Source organism: Mesoplodon bidens (assembly GCF_964165515.1).
Source record: "Mesoplodon bidens genome assembly, chromosome: 12".
Taxonomy (NCBI): Eukaryota; Metazoa; Chordata; class Mammalia; order Artiodactyla; family Ziphiidae; genus Mesoplodon; species Mesoplodon bidens.
In genome coordinates, this window is record NC_138168.1 from 65966776 (window position 1) to 65983681 (window position 16906).

At 38.8% G+C, this 16906-nt stretch overlaps 1 protein-coding gene across 6 annotated transcripts in view; it reads right to left on the reverse strand.

The window, feature by feature from the left end:
• Window positions 1-16906, reverse strand: part of AHI1 (Abelson helper integration site 1) — a gene marked incomplete at its 3' end in the record, with an annotated part of 211262 nt that overhangs the window by 43313 nt on the left and 151043 nt on the right. For all 6 annotated transcript variants that reach the window (XR_014017212.1, XM_081251012.1, XM_081251011.1 and 3 more), the window contains one exon: window positions 15969-16069. Coding sequence is in view for 5 of the 6 variants with exons in the window: in XM_081251012.1 (XP_081107138.1) it covers window positions 15969-16069 (101 nt within the window). The remainder of the gene's footprint in view (window positions 1-15968; window positions 16070-16906) is intronic.

The window sequence follows — 16906 nt, forward strand, 5'->3', positions numbered from 1 at the left end:
CAAAGATGTCACAAAGAAAGAAAACTACAGACCAATATCACTGATGAACATAGATACAAAAATCCTCAAGAAAATACTAGCAAACACAATCCAACAGCACATTAAAAGGATCATACATTATGATCAAGTGGGGTTTATCCCAGGAATGCAAGAATTCTTCAATATATGCAAATCAATCAATGTGATACACCATATTAACAAATTGGAGAAAAAACATATGATTATCTCAATAGATGCAGAGAAAGCTTTTAACAAAATTCAACACCCATTTATGATAAAAACCCTCCAGAAAGTAGGCATAGAGGGAACTTTCCTCAACATAAAAAAGGCCATATATGACAAACTCACAGTCAACATCATTCTCAATGGTGAAAAACTGAAACCATTTCCACTAAGATCAGGAAGAAGACAAGGTTGCCCACTCTCACCACTATAATTCAACATAGTTTTGGAAGTTTTAGCCACAGCAATCAGGGAAGAAAAGGAAATAAAAGGAATCCAAATTGGAAAAGAAGAAATAAAGCTGTCACTGTTTACAGATGGCATGATACTATACGTAGAGAATCCTAAAGATGCTACCAGAAAACTACTAGAGCTAATCAATGAATTTGGTAAAGTAGCAGGATACAGAAGTAATGCACAGAAATCTCTTGTATTCCTATACAATAATGATGAAAAATCTGAAAGTGAAATGAAGAAAACACTCCCATTTACCATTGCAACAATAAGAATAAAATATCTAGGAATAAACCTACCTAAGGAGACAAAAGACCTGTATGCAGAAAATTATAAGACACCGATGAAAGAAATTAAAGATGATATAAATAGATGGAGAGATATACCATGTTCTTGAATTGGAAGAATCAACATTGTGAAAATGACTATACTACCCAAAGCAATCTACAGATTCATGCAATCCCTATCAAACTACCACTGGCATTTTTCACAGAAATAGAACAAAAAATTTCACAATTTGTATGGAAACACAAAAGACCCTGAATAGCCAAAGAAATCTTGAGAACGAAAAACGGAGCTGGAGGAATCAGGCTCCCTGACTTCAGACTATACTACAAAGCTACAGTAATCAAGACAGTATGGTACTGGCACAAAAACAGAAATATAGTTCAATGGAACAGGATAGAAAGCACAGAGATAAACCCATGCACATATGGTCACCTTATCATTGATAAAGGAAGCAAGAATATATAGTGGAGAAAAAACAGCCTCTTCAATAAGTGGTGCTGGGAAAACTGGACAGCTACATGTCAAAGAATGAAATTAGAACACTCCCTAACACCATACACAAAAATAAACTCGAAACAGAATGTAAGGCCAGACACCATCAAACTCTTAGAGGAAAACATACGCAGAACACTCTATGACATAAATCACAGCAATATCCTTTTTGACCCATCTCCTAGAGAAATGAAAATAAAAACAAAAATAAACAATGGGACCTAAGGAAATTTCAAAGCTTTTGCACAGCAAAGGAAACCATAAACAAGACCAAAAGACAACCCTCAGAATGGGAGAAAATATTTGCAAATGAAGCAACTGACAAAGGATTACTCTCCAAAATTTACAAGCACCTCAATATCAAAAAACCAAAGAACCCAGTCCAAAAATGGGCAGAAGACCTAAACAGACATTTCTCCAAAGAAGATATACAGATTGCCAGCAAACCCATGAAAGAATGCTCAACAGCATTAATCATTAGAGAAATGCAAATCAAAACTACAATGAGGTACCATCTCACACCAGTCAGAATGGCCATCATCAAAAAAATCTACAAACAGTAAATGCTGGAGAGGGTGTGGAGAAAAGGGAACCCTCTTGCACTGTTGGTGGGAATGTAAATTGATACAGCCACTATGGAGAACAGTATCAAGGTTCCTTAAAAAACTCAAAATAGAACTACCATACGACCCAGCAATCCCACTCCTGGGCATATATCCTGAGAAAACCATAATTCAGAAAGAGTCATGTACCAAAATGTTCATTGCAGTTCTATCTACAATAGCTAGGACATGGAAGCAACCTAAGCGTCCATCAACAGATGAATGGATAAAGAAAATGTGGCATATATATACAATGGAATATTACTCAGCCATAAAAAGGAATGAAACTGAGTTATTTGTAGTGAGGTAGATGGACCTAGAGACTGTCATACAGAGTGAAGTAAGTCAGAATGAGAAAAACAAATACTGCATGCTAACACATATATATGGAATCTAAAAGAAAAAAAAAAAGGTCATGAAGAACCTAGGGGCAAGATGGGAATAAAGATGCAGACCTACTAGAGAATGGACTTGAGGATACGGGTAGGGGGAAGGGTACGCTGGGACAAAGTGAGAGAGTGGCATGGACATATATACACTACCAAACGTAAAATAGCTAGCTAGTGGGAAGCAGCTGCATAGCAGCGGGAGATCAGCTTGGTGTTTTGTGACCACCTAGAGGGGTGGGATAGGGAGGGTGGGCAGGAGGGAGATGCAAGAGGGAAGAGATACTGGGACATATGTATATGTATAACTGATTCACTTTGTTATAAAGCAGAAACTAACACACCATTGTAAAGCAATTATACTCCAATAAAGATGTTAAAAAAAAAGAAAAGCAAACAAAATACAATAAAACATGAAATTTTATTCCATAACTTAGATATTTGGGCATATAATTACTTTTATGACCAGTTTAAGTCATATAGTCTTCCATGTTTTATGTCTCTACAATAAAAAACCAAATCAAACTAAATCAACCAAAAAAAAAATGTGACCCATATACTAAGATTGTTCATATGGAAAAATTCAGTTTGAAACATAATTTAGACCTATGCCTGCCAGTGAGTTTAAGGACAGGGCAGTATGCAGCCTTCATGGTCCTGGCCCAGGCATGTTTTCTCCTGTGATCTTGGGAACGATATTGCTTTTCCAGTCAGTGACTCTGCAAGCAGGCAGGCATGGTCAAAACATTGTCTCACAAGGGAGAGGCTAACCTTTGGAGGTTGATCAAACATTCTCTCTCCTTCATGTGAGATACAGCAGTGGGTAAGAGGCTGCTGCTTAAACACACACACAGTAACAGGGAAGCAGAAATAGGGGTAAAAGAAAGAAAAGACTCATCAAGTACAAAAAAGTTTAGTAAAAGAGTGATAAAAACAAACCTGTTCCAGTATGTTCAGAGATCTTGCATTGTGCACATGGTTTATGAGGATAAAAGAGACATTCAAATAAAAAAAGATTCTTCCTTTTTTATGTCAGCTGATGGAGAACCATGTTAAAATCAGAGACCATTATGACCACATTATTGGGATTGCTAAGTAATAATAATAATAACGTTAGCATACTGTTAATTTTCCATGGTCTATGTGAAGATTAGCATACAGCTAAGTTTCTTAAGCAAAGGAAATAAATGGTAGTCAGGAGATATCTAAATCTGATTAAGAGACATTTTAATCATATTCATCACACTGAGCCTCACATAGCTGGATACATCTTTATGTGAAGCTGTTGTTTTTAGGTAGGGTAGTCTGTAGCTCCAACATCACTACTTATATATGTGCAAGTAATGGGAAAATGAAAGCAAAGTTTCCTTAACAAGATCTTAAAATAAGAAGAATTGTAATTTAAGGAAAAACATACATATTCATATGGGTATAAAATATTATATATTATATATATTTCTATTAAAATAGAGCAGTAGTTCTCAACTGTGGGGTGTGGGTGGGGTCCTTTTGACCCCCAGGGGAAATTTGGCAATGTCTGGAAGACATTTTTGATTGTCACAACTGGAGAGGGTAAGTGCTTCTGGCATCTAGTGAGTAGAGGCCTGGGAGGCTGCTAAACATCCTACAATACACAACATATTCCCCCTCAACAAAGAATTATCAAGCCCCAAATGCCAATAGTGCCAAGGCTGAGAAACCCTGGAGTGCCTGACAAAACAAGAGGACAGCAGAGTTAGGGTATCAGAGAACTTACGAAAAAAGGTCATGCTGATTGTCAAGTCAGAAGACAGGGGGACTGATAACAATCAATTCTGCCACTATCTAAAGGGCAATTTATGACTAGGAATGACTGGTGGGAAGCTTTCCCAATAACATGTTTCACATTTTAGATTTGTAATAGATTATAAGAGGGATGTTACTGATATTTAGGTTAACTTGCAAATATCATCATGGAGAGCAAACACTGCATTATTCTATCAAACAGCCCTTAAAGTCACTGTTGGAGAGAGTATGGGCCAAGGGGAACATTGGTTTGACCCAGTACAGCATCACTTATTTTATACTTTCACGTATCTCATCGTTCAAAGATTAGAATCCAAACTTGCCTTCTCAGAGTCATGAAGGAGTCCTACAAATACTTATCAGTGGTTTATTGAAACAATTCTCAAGTCTCTACTGAGAATTTATATTATTCTCTAAACTGAGTTTTCATGGAAGATTTGTGTAAGAAAATGAGATGTGATGGAGGATGGGCTCAGAGACTCAAACCAGCTGAATAATCAGTGGGTTGCTAAACTGGAAAACAACTTTGCCCTTATGTTATTCTGTACAAATCTTAAGTAATGCGAGTTAGGAAGACATCAAGAAAATGAAACATTCCCCAAACCTAGTTTTGGGGTAGAGACTATGGGGGGATTATCTCACAGTCCCTTTATTTCAGAACCACTGGCAATGATCTAGGTCCTGCTCCCAGGAGAGATAAAGTGAGAAGACAAGCAGTTTGTGGGGTCTCACTCTGTTGAGGGTGAGAGGGTCCTGGAAACATGGAGGGGCATTGCCCAAAGTAGCAAGAAACATAGCTGCGGGGGAAGAGACAAAGCACAGGCTGAGGTACACTTGGCATGGACAATGGCTGAGGCAATGGTGTAAGAGGAGAATGAATAGTAAAACTCGTTACCAGACCTTTGATAGAGTCAAAACCTTATGGGTTCCTTGCGGGGCAGGAGAGGTTCTGGAGGCTTTTAGAGTTCCTCTGTGTAGAACGTTTAGGGACTTTATTGTTGGGAGTGGAATCTGTGCATGTGAGGTGACTCACACTGGCTTTGCTGTTGTATCATCGGGGTCCCACTCTCTCTCTAGACTAAAAGATAGTTTTCAAACGTAAATAACGTTTTTTTTTTTTTTTTTTGAAATTAACATTTTCCCTCAAAATATTTATAAATTACTGAGCCAAATTATGAAGAACAAAGAAATATGTATCAGTGTCATCTGCACTGAAGGACACCAATAAGCACTTTAGCTTTAATTTCCTTGTAAGTTAAAATATTGCCTTAGTTCTCTTCAGAAAAAGAAAGAAAACTTCACATATTCCTGGAATTTTAAAGTGAATCCAAGCATATATTAATTTTTATCTATTTAATATAACAAATTAGAGATTAAATCAACTGTATTTTCTTTGATAAATGAATTACTAAAGTAAAAAATATATAAATTGATTTTATTCTTTAGCATTAGGAAGCAGGCAATAATAATTATGATTGTATTCAATGATTTAGTGCACATGAACTTTTAGGTAGTTGGAAAATCTGCTACCACTGTCTATTATAAATTTGCTGTTGGACTTTAACACAGTAATGAAATCATATAATTCCTATGGTTAGGAATACTTCAGATGCACTCCTGGTACATGGAGAAGTAAATGGGAAAAATTTTTTTCTATATGAAGCGATTTTTGAAAATAGTGATATATAGCACAATTAATCCAGGCTTCAATAAAGTGTCTACTTTTGGGATGAAGAGGGTAAATAAAAATTAGATGTTTTTTAGAATAAGGCAGACACATGCACACTGAAGGCAACTTATTCATTGCCTACTGTCTTCCTGATAGGTTGACAGAATTATCAATGTAAAATTTTGTGTGCATGTGTTTGGCTGGAAGAGGAACTACAATGGAGTTATCTGATGCTTTGGGGTTCTCTGTTCTTGTTTTGGACTAGACAAGAAAACAGCTGTTTCTGAATACAACTGGAGTATGCAGTTAGTTAGGAAGCCAGCTCTTTTGAATTAACCCAGCCTGTTCTTACTGACTTTATATGCTAAGCAAAATACTGAAAATAACTAAAACACTTTTCTCAAATGAAGAGATGAGCTAAAATGGATATTTTAATAATTATCTTGGAATAGAAAAACTAATAACTATTATTCATTTAATGAGTTTTTAGAGAAAGACAAATAAAACATCACAGTTAATTTCTTCACATTCACAGAAATAATCTAACATTCTTGTGTGTAATTATTACTATACACCTGGCATTTATACAAAAACATAATTGGTTGTGTTAACACCGAAAATTTTATTGAAGGTAGAAAGTACTCTTCTACCTTGGGTTTCATTTTTTAGAAATTAAAAAAAGAAGAAAACCAAGCATTAGCAGAAATTAAAAAAAAACCTGGGCATTTTAGGTATTAAGAAAAAGACAATAGGGCATCTCGGTACCTTGAAACTATGAAAAGAATAGAATTGTCTGTGCTAATAAGAACAGATATCCAACATATACAAAAATAAACTCATAATGAATTAAAGACTTAAAGGTAAGCCTTGAAACCATAAAACGCCTGGAAGAGAACACAGGCAGTAAACACTTTGACATGGGTCTTAGCAATATTTTTTGGATCTGCCTTCTCAGGCAACAAAAACAATAATTAACAAATGGTACTACATCTCACTAAAAAGCTTTTGCACAGTGAAGGAAACCATTAACAAAATGAAAAGGCAACCTACTGAAAGGGAGTAGATAATTTGCAAGTGATATATCTGACAGGGGTTAATATTCAAAATAATGTATGCAACTTAATATCTAACAAACAATCCAACTGAAAAATGGGCAGAGGATCTGAACAGTCATATATCCAAAGAAAACATACAGATGGCCAACAGGTACATGAAAAGATACTCAACATCAGTAATCATCAGGAAAATGCAAATCAAAATCATAATGAGATATCACCTCACACCTGTCAGAATGGCTATCCTCAAAAAGACCAAAAATAACAAGCGTTGGCAAGGATGTGGGGAAAAGGGAACCTTTATGCACTGTTGGTGGGAATGTAAATTTGTACAGCCACTATGGAAAACCAGTATGGAGGTTCCTTAAAAAATTAAAAATGGAATCACCATATAATGCAGCAATTCCACTTTTGGGTATCTACCCGAAGAAAACACAAATTCGAAAAGACGTATGCACCCCTATGTTCACTGCAGCATTATTTACAATAGGTAAGATATGAAGCAAGCTAAGTGTCCATTGATAGATGAATGGTTAAAGATGATGTGGTATATATACAATGGACCATTACCCAGCCATAAAAAGAAAATGTTGTCATTTGTGAAAACATGGATGGATCTACAGGGTATTACGCTAAGTGAAATAAGTCAGACAGAGAAAGAGAAATATCCTATGATTTCACTTACATGTAGAATCTAAAAAACAAATGAACAAACAAAACGAACCAAAAACAGACTCATAAATACAGAGAACAAACTGGTGATTGCCCGTGGGGAGGGGAATGAGGCATTGGGCGAAATAGGTGAAGGGGATTAAGAGGTACAAACTTCCAGTTATGAAATAAATAAGTTACAGGGATGTAATATACAGCATAAGAAATACAGTCAATAACACTGTAATAATTTTGTATAGTGACAGATGGTTACTAGATTTACTGTGGTGATCATAATGTATTTAAATGCTGAATCACTATGTTGCACACCTGAAACTAATATTGTATGTCAACTATACTTCAAAAGATTAAAAAAAGCTGTCCAAGATATATTGGCGAAATAAAAATATTAAGTATGATCACAGTTTCATCAAAACAAAGAACAGACATGAATAGACATGTATGTATATATATGCAGACAACATTTTTAACAGGATATGCAAGAAACAGAGTAAACGAATATTAGCAGGACAGAGGAGTTTTATTTTTCATTTACACTATTCTTTATTATTTGGATTTTTAAAACTATATTACTTTTACCTAGAGAAATGGAAATAAAAACAAAAATAAACAAATGGGACCTAATGAAACTTAAAAGCTTTCGCACAGCAAAGGACACCATAAACAAGATGAAAAGACAACCCTTAGAATGGGAGAAAATACTTGCAAATGAAGCCACTGACAAAGGATTAATCTTCAAAATTTACGAGCAGCTCATGCAGCTCAATATCAAAAAAACAAACAACCCAATCCAAAAATGGGCAGAAGACCTAAATAGACATTTCTCCAAAGAAGATATACAGATTGCCAACAAACACATGAAAGAATGCTCAACATCACTAATCATTAGAGAAATGCAAATCAAAACTACAATGAGGTACCATCTCACACCAGTCAGAATGGCCATCATCAAAAAATCTACAAACAGGGGCTTCCCTGGTGGTGCAGTGGTTGAGAGTCCGCCTGCCGATGCAGGGGACACGGGTTCGTGCCCTGGTCCAGGAGGATCCCACGTGCCGCGTAGCGGCTGGGTCTGTGAGCCATGGCCGCTGGGCCTGCGCGTCCGGAGCCTGTGCTCCGCAACGGGAGAGGCCACGACGGTGAGAGGCCCGCGTACCGCAAAAAAAAAAAAAATCTACAAACACTAAATGCTGGAGAGGGTGTGGAGAAAAGGGAACCCTCTTGCACTGTTGGTGGGAATGTAAACTGATAAAGCCACTATGGAGAACAGTATGGAGGTTCCTTAAAAAACTCAAAATAGAACTACCATACGACCGAGCAATTCCACTCCTGGGCATATATCCTGAGAAAACCATAATTCAAAAAGAGTCATGTACCACAACGTTCATTGCAGCTCTATTTACGATAGCCAGGACATGGAAGCAACCTAAGTGTCCATCGACAGATGAATGGATAAAGAAGATGTGGCACATATATACAATGGAATATTACTCAGCCATAAAAAGAAACGAAATTGAGTGATTTGTAGTGAGGTGGATGGACCTAGAGACTGTCATACAGAGTGAAGTAAGTCAGAAAGAGAAAAACAAATACTGTATGCTAATGCATATATATGGAATCTAAAAAAAAAAAAAAAAAAAGGTTCTGAAGAACCTAGGGGCAGGACAGGAATAAAGACGCAGATGTAGAGAATGGACTTGAGGACACGGGGAGGGAGAAGGGTAAGTTGGGATGAAGTGAGAGAGTGGCATGGACATATATACACTACCAAATGTAAAATAGATAGCTAGTGGGAAGCAGCCGCATAGCACAGGGAGATCAGCTCGGTGCTTTGTGACCACCTAGAGGGGTGGGATAGGGAGGGTGGGCAGGAGGGAAATGCAAGAGGGAGGAGATATGGGGATATGTGTATATGTATAGCTGATTCACTTTGTTACAAAGCAGAAACTAACACACCATTGTAAAGCAATTATACTCCAATGAAGGGAAAAAAAGTATATTACTTTTATAGTATAAATCCTCAAATTAATTAAAATTTTTATACAAGGAACTTTAGCGACAAATTTCCTCCCCAAATAAATGAATGCTACAGATTAATGCTTAGGCTATCAAAAATAAAGAGCCTAAAAAAGAAATGGTCCATGATACAAACACAAATAAACTAAGACTGTCAGCACTTCTTTTTTTCCAAACCTTCTGAGTTTCTTTCCTCCCTGATAGCAATATTCTTCCTTTTATGAGATGCAAATTTACAGCACACTGTGATAAAAATGTTCTGGAATGAGCTTGAGGAAAACGTTCTCCTATACCCCTGTGGTACAGGTTAATTTGTCTGGGGATTCTTTAGCCAACTGTGGAGAGTAACGAACAAGGCCCGTCCCCTCGTCTTGCAGTGGAGAAGCCAAATGCTGCCACCACCCACTAACACTTCAGTGACCCAGACGAAATGTTAGAAGGTACCTGGTACATTTAGCGACAGAACAGGTGAGTTCCACTTGGAGGAACTTAGAAGATTCAGCAGCTGCCAAAGGGTATAATCTTACTTCTTATTCTATAGTTTGAATAGAAATAATTTAAAAAAGAAAAAATCAACTACTGAGGAGGTTTCTTTCCTTTTTTCCTTAAGAAGTATAGACAATACAATTCTAAAGACTTCCACATGAAGAAAGGGTACAATGAAACAAACATAAAACAGGGATGTAAAAAAGCAAAACGTGGCTGGCTGTGCAGGTAACAGCTGTCTACCTGTGTTGCTGACTAGGTGGTAGAGGAAAAAGGGCACCGGCCTGAGAGCATGGAGGCCGAGCTCCAACCAGGAGGGTCATTCTGGACAAACCCCTTATAACCTTCCTGGATCTACCCTGATTTCCTCATCTACAATGTGAAGGAGTTGACTAGAATCGCCAGGGTTGATCTCTAAGGTTCCTTCCATGTCATCAATTCTATAATTCTACGAACTTAGGACCCCCCCCCTCCCACGCCCCAATTCTAGTCACTTATCACAGATCACTTTTCATGCCCTTCTTTTCTAAAAAAAAAAAAACTTATATATGAAAATAAAAATAAAACTTGCACATGAAATTAAACATCTGATAGAATTTGTGGTAGGTTTATAAGGCAGGATCTTGATAAAAATCAAACCATAACATATTCTGATAAAGAAACTAAACTGAAGAAATACAACTATGCCAGGTGCTAAGGAAGCCCAGTTACACATTTCTCAAGGGCTGGCTGTTTGTGTCATGACTCAGTGTACCCAAGGCATTTTGGTTACCTGGGATGACATTAACGTTTCCCAGGGACTTCTTACGTACGTGTAGGTCATTCTTTACACTTTCTCCCACAGGGAAGTAAAACACTGTCTAACTATATATGTGGTACATTCCACATGTAAAGTTAAATACATATATGTAAGATTCTGTTTTAACACATGGATTCAGATAAAGCAGATCAAATCATGTTCTTCAACAAAAGAAATCCTTGCATCTTAAAACTTAAAGCCTTATTCGAGCTCCATCTTCCCCATGAGAACTTTTCTACTTCCTTCCCTAAATGTATTCTTATCCTCTGCAACTTCCTTGCATCACCTATTTTATGTTTTTAAATGTTTTACTTGCATATCTACAAGTTCTTTGAGATCTGTTAGAACTAGGGTTTGGGCAGCAGTGGGATAGCCTGAAGCAGACCTCAAGGGTCAAGTTGGATATCTGAAGAATTGTCTGTTGGGATATGAATATAAAGGTCTATTTCAAGCATGGAGATCAGTCTGTGAGAAGAAAAGGTACAGAGAATTAAAAAATCGATTACAGTCTAAACTAAGACTGTGACGCAGTGAGTTCTGCTAAGTAGAGCAGTGGCACACAGGCAGTGAGAACTGGGGAGTCTTAGAAGCAGGTAAGAGGTTTCCATCCATAGGAACACAGGCGTGTCAGGAAGAGGCAGCCAGAAAGACACTGACAAGAGTTCCTTGTATCTCCTCTGGCTGAGGCAGAATGAGCTCAAGGCTGTTGGACAGGAACGTACAAAGGTGGGGGGTAGGTAACCCTAATTTCAAAGGTCAGCATGATGCAGAGTTGGGAATACCAGTAAGCCTCTACAAGTAAAGGTTGTGTCTTTCATAGCATCTCACACAGTTCCTGACATAGACTACAAATCTTGTTAGCTGTCACAATGACTCTATGCCGATGTTATAAATGCTTTCATTGCATTATATGTCTTTAGGTTACATTTATATGAGCATCTTCCTAAATTCTTAAATCTGGTGAATTCCAAACAATGGATACTAATACACATGCGACATTTGCCCACAGCCAAATTTCATGCCAGTTCTTTCAACTGTATCCCTTGTAGTCCCATACTGTTATAGGCAACCATCACCATGAATCCTTGCTGGATTTGAAACTGGAGTTTTACCAAGAATTGTTTTTGTTTCAGTTCTTTGCAGCATAAGCTGTTCATTCACACATAACCCAACCTTGAACCACGGGGGCTGGAATTAATACTGGCCTCCTCTTAGCTCTCTGCTGCTGATTTTAGGCTATTATACTTTAAGAGCGCTCCTCCTTGGCTGCCTTGACATTGGCTATAACACCCTCTATTTATCTTTGCAGCTGTTACCTTTGGACCCTGTGGTCGTGCTAACACAATGGTTCTCAATGCTGGCTGTACATTACAATCACCTGGAAAGCTTCTGCAATCTACCCATGCCAAGGTCCCATGCCAACTCACCTAAATCAATTTGTGGGTGTGGAGACAGGCATTTATTTATTTATTTTTAAAAATTTCTCATGTGACTTCAGTGTGAAGCCAAGGTTGACACATCTGCTCTAATGCAAGAATTAAGAACTTCAGCTCCTGGTTCACCTGTGTCCTCTTCATCCCAACTCTTGCAACCATCCTCGAATTTTAATGTCCAAGAGAACAACCTGCCCGATACTCTGGGTCCTAATTCCTTGACCAGCTCAATTCTAGTAACACGTCCTTTGATTTCACTCCAGCTCTTATACACAACTCTGTGGATTGACCATAACTTTGGGTTGCTTGACATCTGATACATAATATTAAATAAGCAAAAGAATTTCTGGCTTTACAGAATTTTTTTTCTTGGAACCAAGCAAATAAACCACTTTATTTTCAGCTAGTGGGAGAAAAACCTGGAATTACAGGCGAGCCCCCGTTGCAGCAGTTCACACCATCGTGAAAAGTTGGCTTACGAAGTCCTTTAATGAATTCCTGCCTTCTTGATCTGCAGAGTACATCGGTATCTTCTCCATAGATGGGAAGGTAATCATGGCTCCCCTTCTCCAAAAAATTAGGTTTAAGTTAATGGTATGACTTAAGGAGCTCAAGCCCGTCGAGCTGTATCTGCCTTTACAGGCCGTAGCTCCAGTTTGTTAACTGCTTTCCTGTTTGACACTTTCCTGCTGCCACTGGGGCGTGGGTGGCTTGCTGCAAGCTTGCAGAGAACCCTGCTTTCTAAGTCTGCCAGTCTTCTCCCAATTGCATGTCCTTTCTGGTCCGGGTGACCCTCCATGGTGTGTCACTCCAGTGACTTGTCTGACCAGTGTTACTGAGCCTCTTATCCTCTTCTTCCCCATCACCCCCCCACAACAGCTCCAGTTATGCATCCGACTAAATCTGCCTTCTCCACTGCTAGGCCCTAGATGCTAAGCGCTACTGAGGAAAAACTCAACTGCACATTCAATCCAGAATGACGTCACCTGGATTTTTATGGCATCCAAATAGCAGCTCCCAGAACGACTAAGGAATCTCCTTATATGTCCCCCAGGAGCCCCTGCTCCTGCTGTCCTTACAGGTATTCTAACAGTCACTACTCTTCTTCCTATCTCACTCTTATGACCCTCATATTTGAAGTGGACCATCCTTTCAGTTTTGGAGAACATGAAGATATCCTCAATTTCGAGACTTCCACGCTATCAACTTAACTGCATCCTCTTCCACATTTACCTGTCTCAGTGTGTGTGTGTGGGGGTGATGCTCTATGCTCAACACAGCCAGACAATCCAATCCTTCACTGAGGGGGCTGTCCTGGGCATTCTAGGATGTTTAGCAACACCTGTGACCTCTACCCATTAGATGCCAGTAGTACCCCTCTCCTTGTAGATATTTGCAAAAATTTCTCCAGGCATTGTCAAATGTCTCCTACATGACAAAATCACCCTCAGTGGAGAACCACTGCTCTAAGCCAAGACTAATCTATCAACCTGTCTTCCCAATAAAAACCTCCTGCTTTCTCTAAGATCCATGTGTGCTTTCTTTATCTACCTTCAACCTGAACCTGTCCTACTGGCTTTGACTCCTTAGGGTATCATTTTATGTCATTCCAATATTTAAAAAGTCATTCCTGGAACCAGGTCCCCCTCCAGCCACTGCTTGACTTTTATTTTTTTTCTTCCCTTCAAGTGAAGAGGCTCTGGGAATGACTTCCACGAGTTCACTTCCTGAGGCCCATTCTACTCTTCGATCCTCCTCATACTAGTATGAATCCATGACACTAGCGCAAAGGTGTCAGGATCCTCCTGATGTCCACATGACGAGACCCTAACTCACTGCCTGTTCCTGACACTCCTGTCTGTACCCTCCGTGAACCTCTATTTTCCCCTGGCTTCCAGGCCACTTCTTTCCCTCCCCTTTGATTACTCTTTCTTAATCTTCTTCCCTTCACCTGAGTGTCCCTTAGATACTGAATACCAGTAAGTGTTCAACTGGGATTCTGTCCTTGGCCGCCTCCTCTCAGAACTCTTTCTCCTGTGCTATCTCCTTCATTACAAGCTTCAACTTTCCTGATATAATACAATGGATACGTTAACTCCTCCCATTTTATTCTGAAGCCCTATGTTCTCTCAAATTCCAATCCTGAATTTCTGGCCCCCTAGTGAATATTTCTACCTGGGAGCCCTACAGACACCACTAACAAATCAAGATATCTAAAACAACTCATCACATCCTACTCCCACCATTCCCTGTCTCTATCTCCCCAAATCTTCCTTGCTCTTTTATTATTTCTGTGGTACCATATCCATGCAGTTGTATAATAAAGTCAGGGCCCTTAGCACAAGCCTAGATTCCAGCTTCACTAATCGCACCCAATCAATCACAAAATCCTGTCCGTTTTACCTTATGACCCCTATCCTCCACATCTGCACTAGTTCAGGCTTTTGTATTCTATTTCAATGGATTCCTAACCAATTTCCCTGCCTCAGGTCTCAGCTACCTCTAACTCAACCACCGTGCTACCACTAGAATGGTATTTTCATCCTGTAAATCTGTACATGTCACTCCCCGGGTTACCTTCTCCGGGGATCCCCTCTCTCTGAAGGCTACAGTCTAAGCATCTGAGCAGAGCACACTAGGCCTGGCTCCTGTATTTCTCTTATCCTTCTTTCCATCAGACCCCGTGGTCCCCAAACACAACCATCCTATACCACACCTTACTCAAGTTATTCCCTTTGCTAGAATGTTTTTTCCTATGATCATCTACCTAACACATACTTTTTCATCCTATAAGCCTCAGCTCAAGTCTGACCTCCTCTGGGAACTCTTCCTGGACTCCCCGGTGAAGATTTAGAGTGTTTCTTCCTGTGCGTGTCCAAAGCATCATGCACAGATCTTCATGACAGTTCCTACCATAGTCTGCTGGAATCACCTGCTTGTAGGAGTCTCACCTACCAGCCTGTAGGCTACTCAAGGGCAGGTGCCTTGACTACTCAGTCTTGTTTCGGTGAGGACTAATAGCGTGCTTAGCATGGAAGTAAGCACTCAACAAATATAGAATGAATGGCAGGATGATACATGACAGGTTCAAAAAACTCTATCACGACATGGTATTTGTTAAATATATATATATATATATATACCTGCTAGTTCATGGAGTCAAAAAGAACTGAAGTTATTCAGTCTAAGGCAAGAGCTAATGTCACATAATAAAATAAGTTAAATAAGGTCATATATATGGTGGTACAGTGCTTATAAAGTTTTATAAACTTTACTACCAAAGCACTACCAACATCAGAATTCTGCCTGATATCCTTGAGGGAGCTGATGGCACAGGGTGAAAACACATGACATTTCTCTGGCTAATAACAGATCCGTATTTATTTTAACCTGAAAGCATTTAAAATTCCTAGCAAGAGGAATGATCCAGGAAGATAGGACATCTTTAGTCTATGAGCCCCAGTCATTGTTAGCATAAATGTGGACCCCTCAGGTGGGGCTGAGGACAGTGTCAGTTATCAGAGTTACAGAAACGTGGAGAGTGGAAATAGCGTCACACTTAAAGTCACAAGTTCTACTTCGGGTTCTTGTCCCATCACTTGGGCTGTGACTTGGGGTTTATTTTAATCTCTCTGAGCCTCCTCAGTTTCCTTATCTGGAAAATGGCTATAATAATATTTGCCTTATATATTTCAAAGTGTTGGTGTCAATATTAGAAGAAATAATAATGTAAACAATGAAGGATATAAACATGAAAAATAAAGTAATATTTCATCCAGAGAGAGTGAAAATCAAAGTACATGGAATACATAGTCTTGCAAACATTTACCTTTTGTGGAGCTGAAAAAGCTTTTTCCATTTTGGCTTTTTCCTTAGGGGTTAAAGGAGGGGATCGCTCCTTTACCTCTGGAGGCTGTTCTCGATAGAGTGCTGGAATTGAACAAAGAATTCATGCAATCAAATAGAGGAGCACCGTTCCACGGGGCAAAACAACAATGGGGGGCAGACAGAAAACTAAACACACTGATATTCACACTTCCTTGGTGTAACAATAAGCTACCCAGAGCTTATTGTTAAGGTGATTTGTAGTCTTACACATTCCTTATCCAAAGAACACAACTTATGATTGGCAAGTTTTGATCAGCAGGATTTCAGAAATGCAGAAAGTGTCATTTTCACTTACTATGTATGTGGTCATGCAGATGCTTATTTTATCTTAATACACGTTTACCAAGAACCTGCTATATGCAGGGTCATCAGCTAGGTACCGCTGGAGGAGATTCGAAGATGACCAGAGACAGTCTTTGCTCTCAAGGAGCTTACAATCTGGTCAGAGACAGATATGTTCACAATTAACTGTAATATAAAACAGACTGTGACATTATTCTGAAGAGAGATAATGACAAAGACAAGTTCTGATGTGGGGATAGCAAATGCTTAACGGAAAAAGTGGTAGGTGTGTCAGACTGAAAAACAGGGAGGATTTTGCCAGGCGGAGGGGTGGATAAAGGATAATTTGTGAAGATGGTATGAAACAAGTAAGCACAGGGCTGGGACTATACATGACACAGGATCCACTCAGTGTTGGATCTAAGATTCTTATGAGATTATAATCTGTATAATCTACTTAATCTACACTGGTGTTGAATCTAAACAGTTATGTGGGAATTTTAAAGGGCTAAAAAGGAAATCTGTTTTGGTTAAATGACTTAGGCAACTCTGAATTAAGAGAAAGTGATAAAATACACCTGATCAAAATTCTAAAAT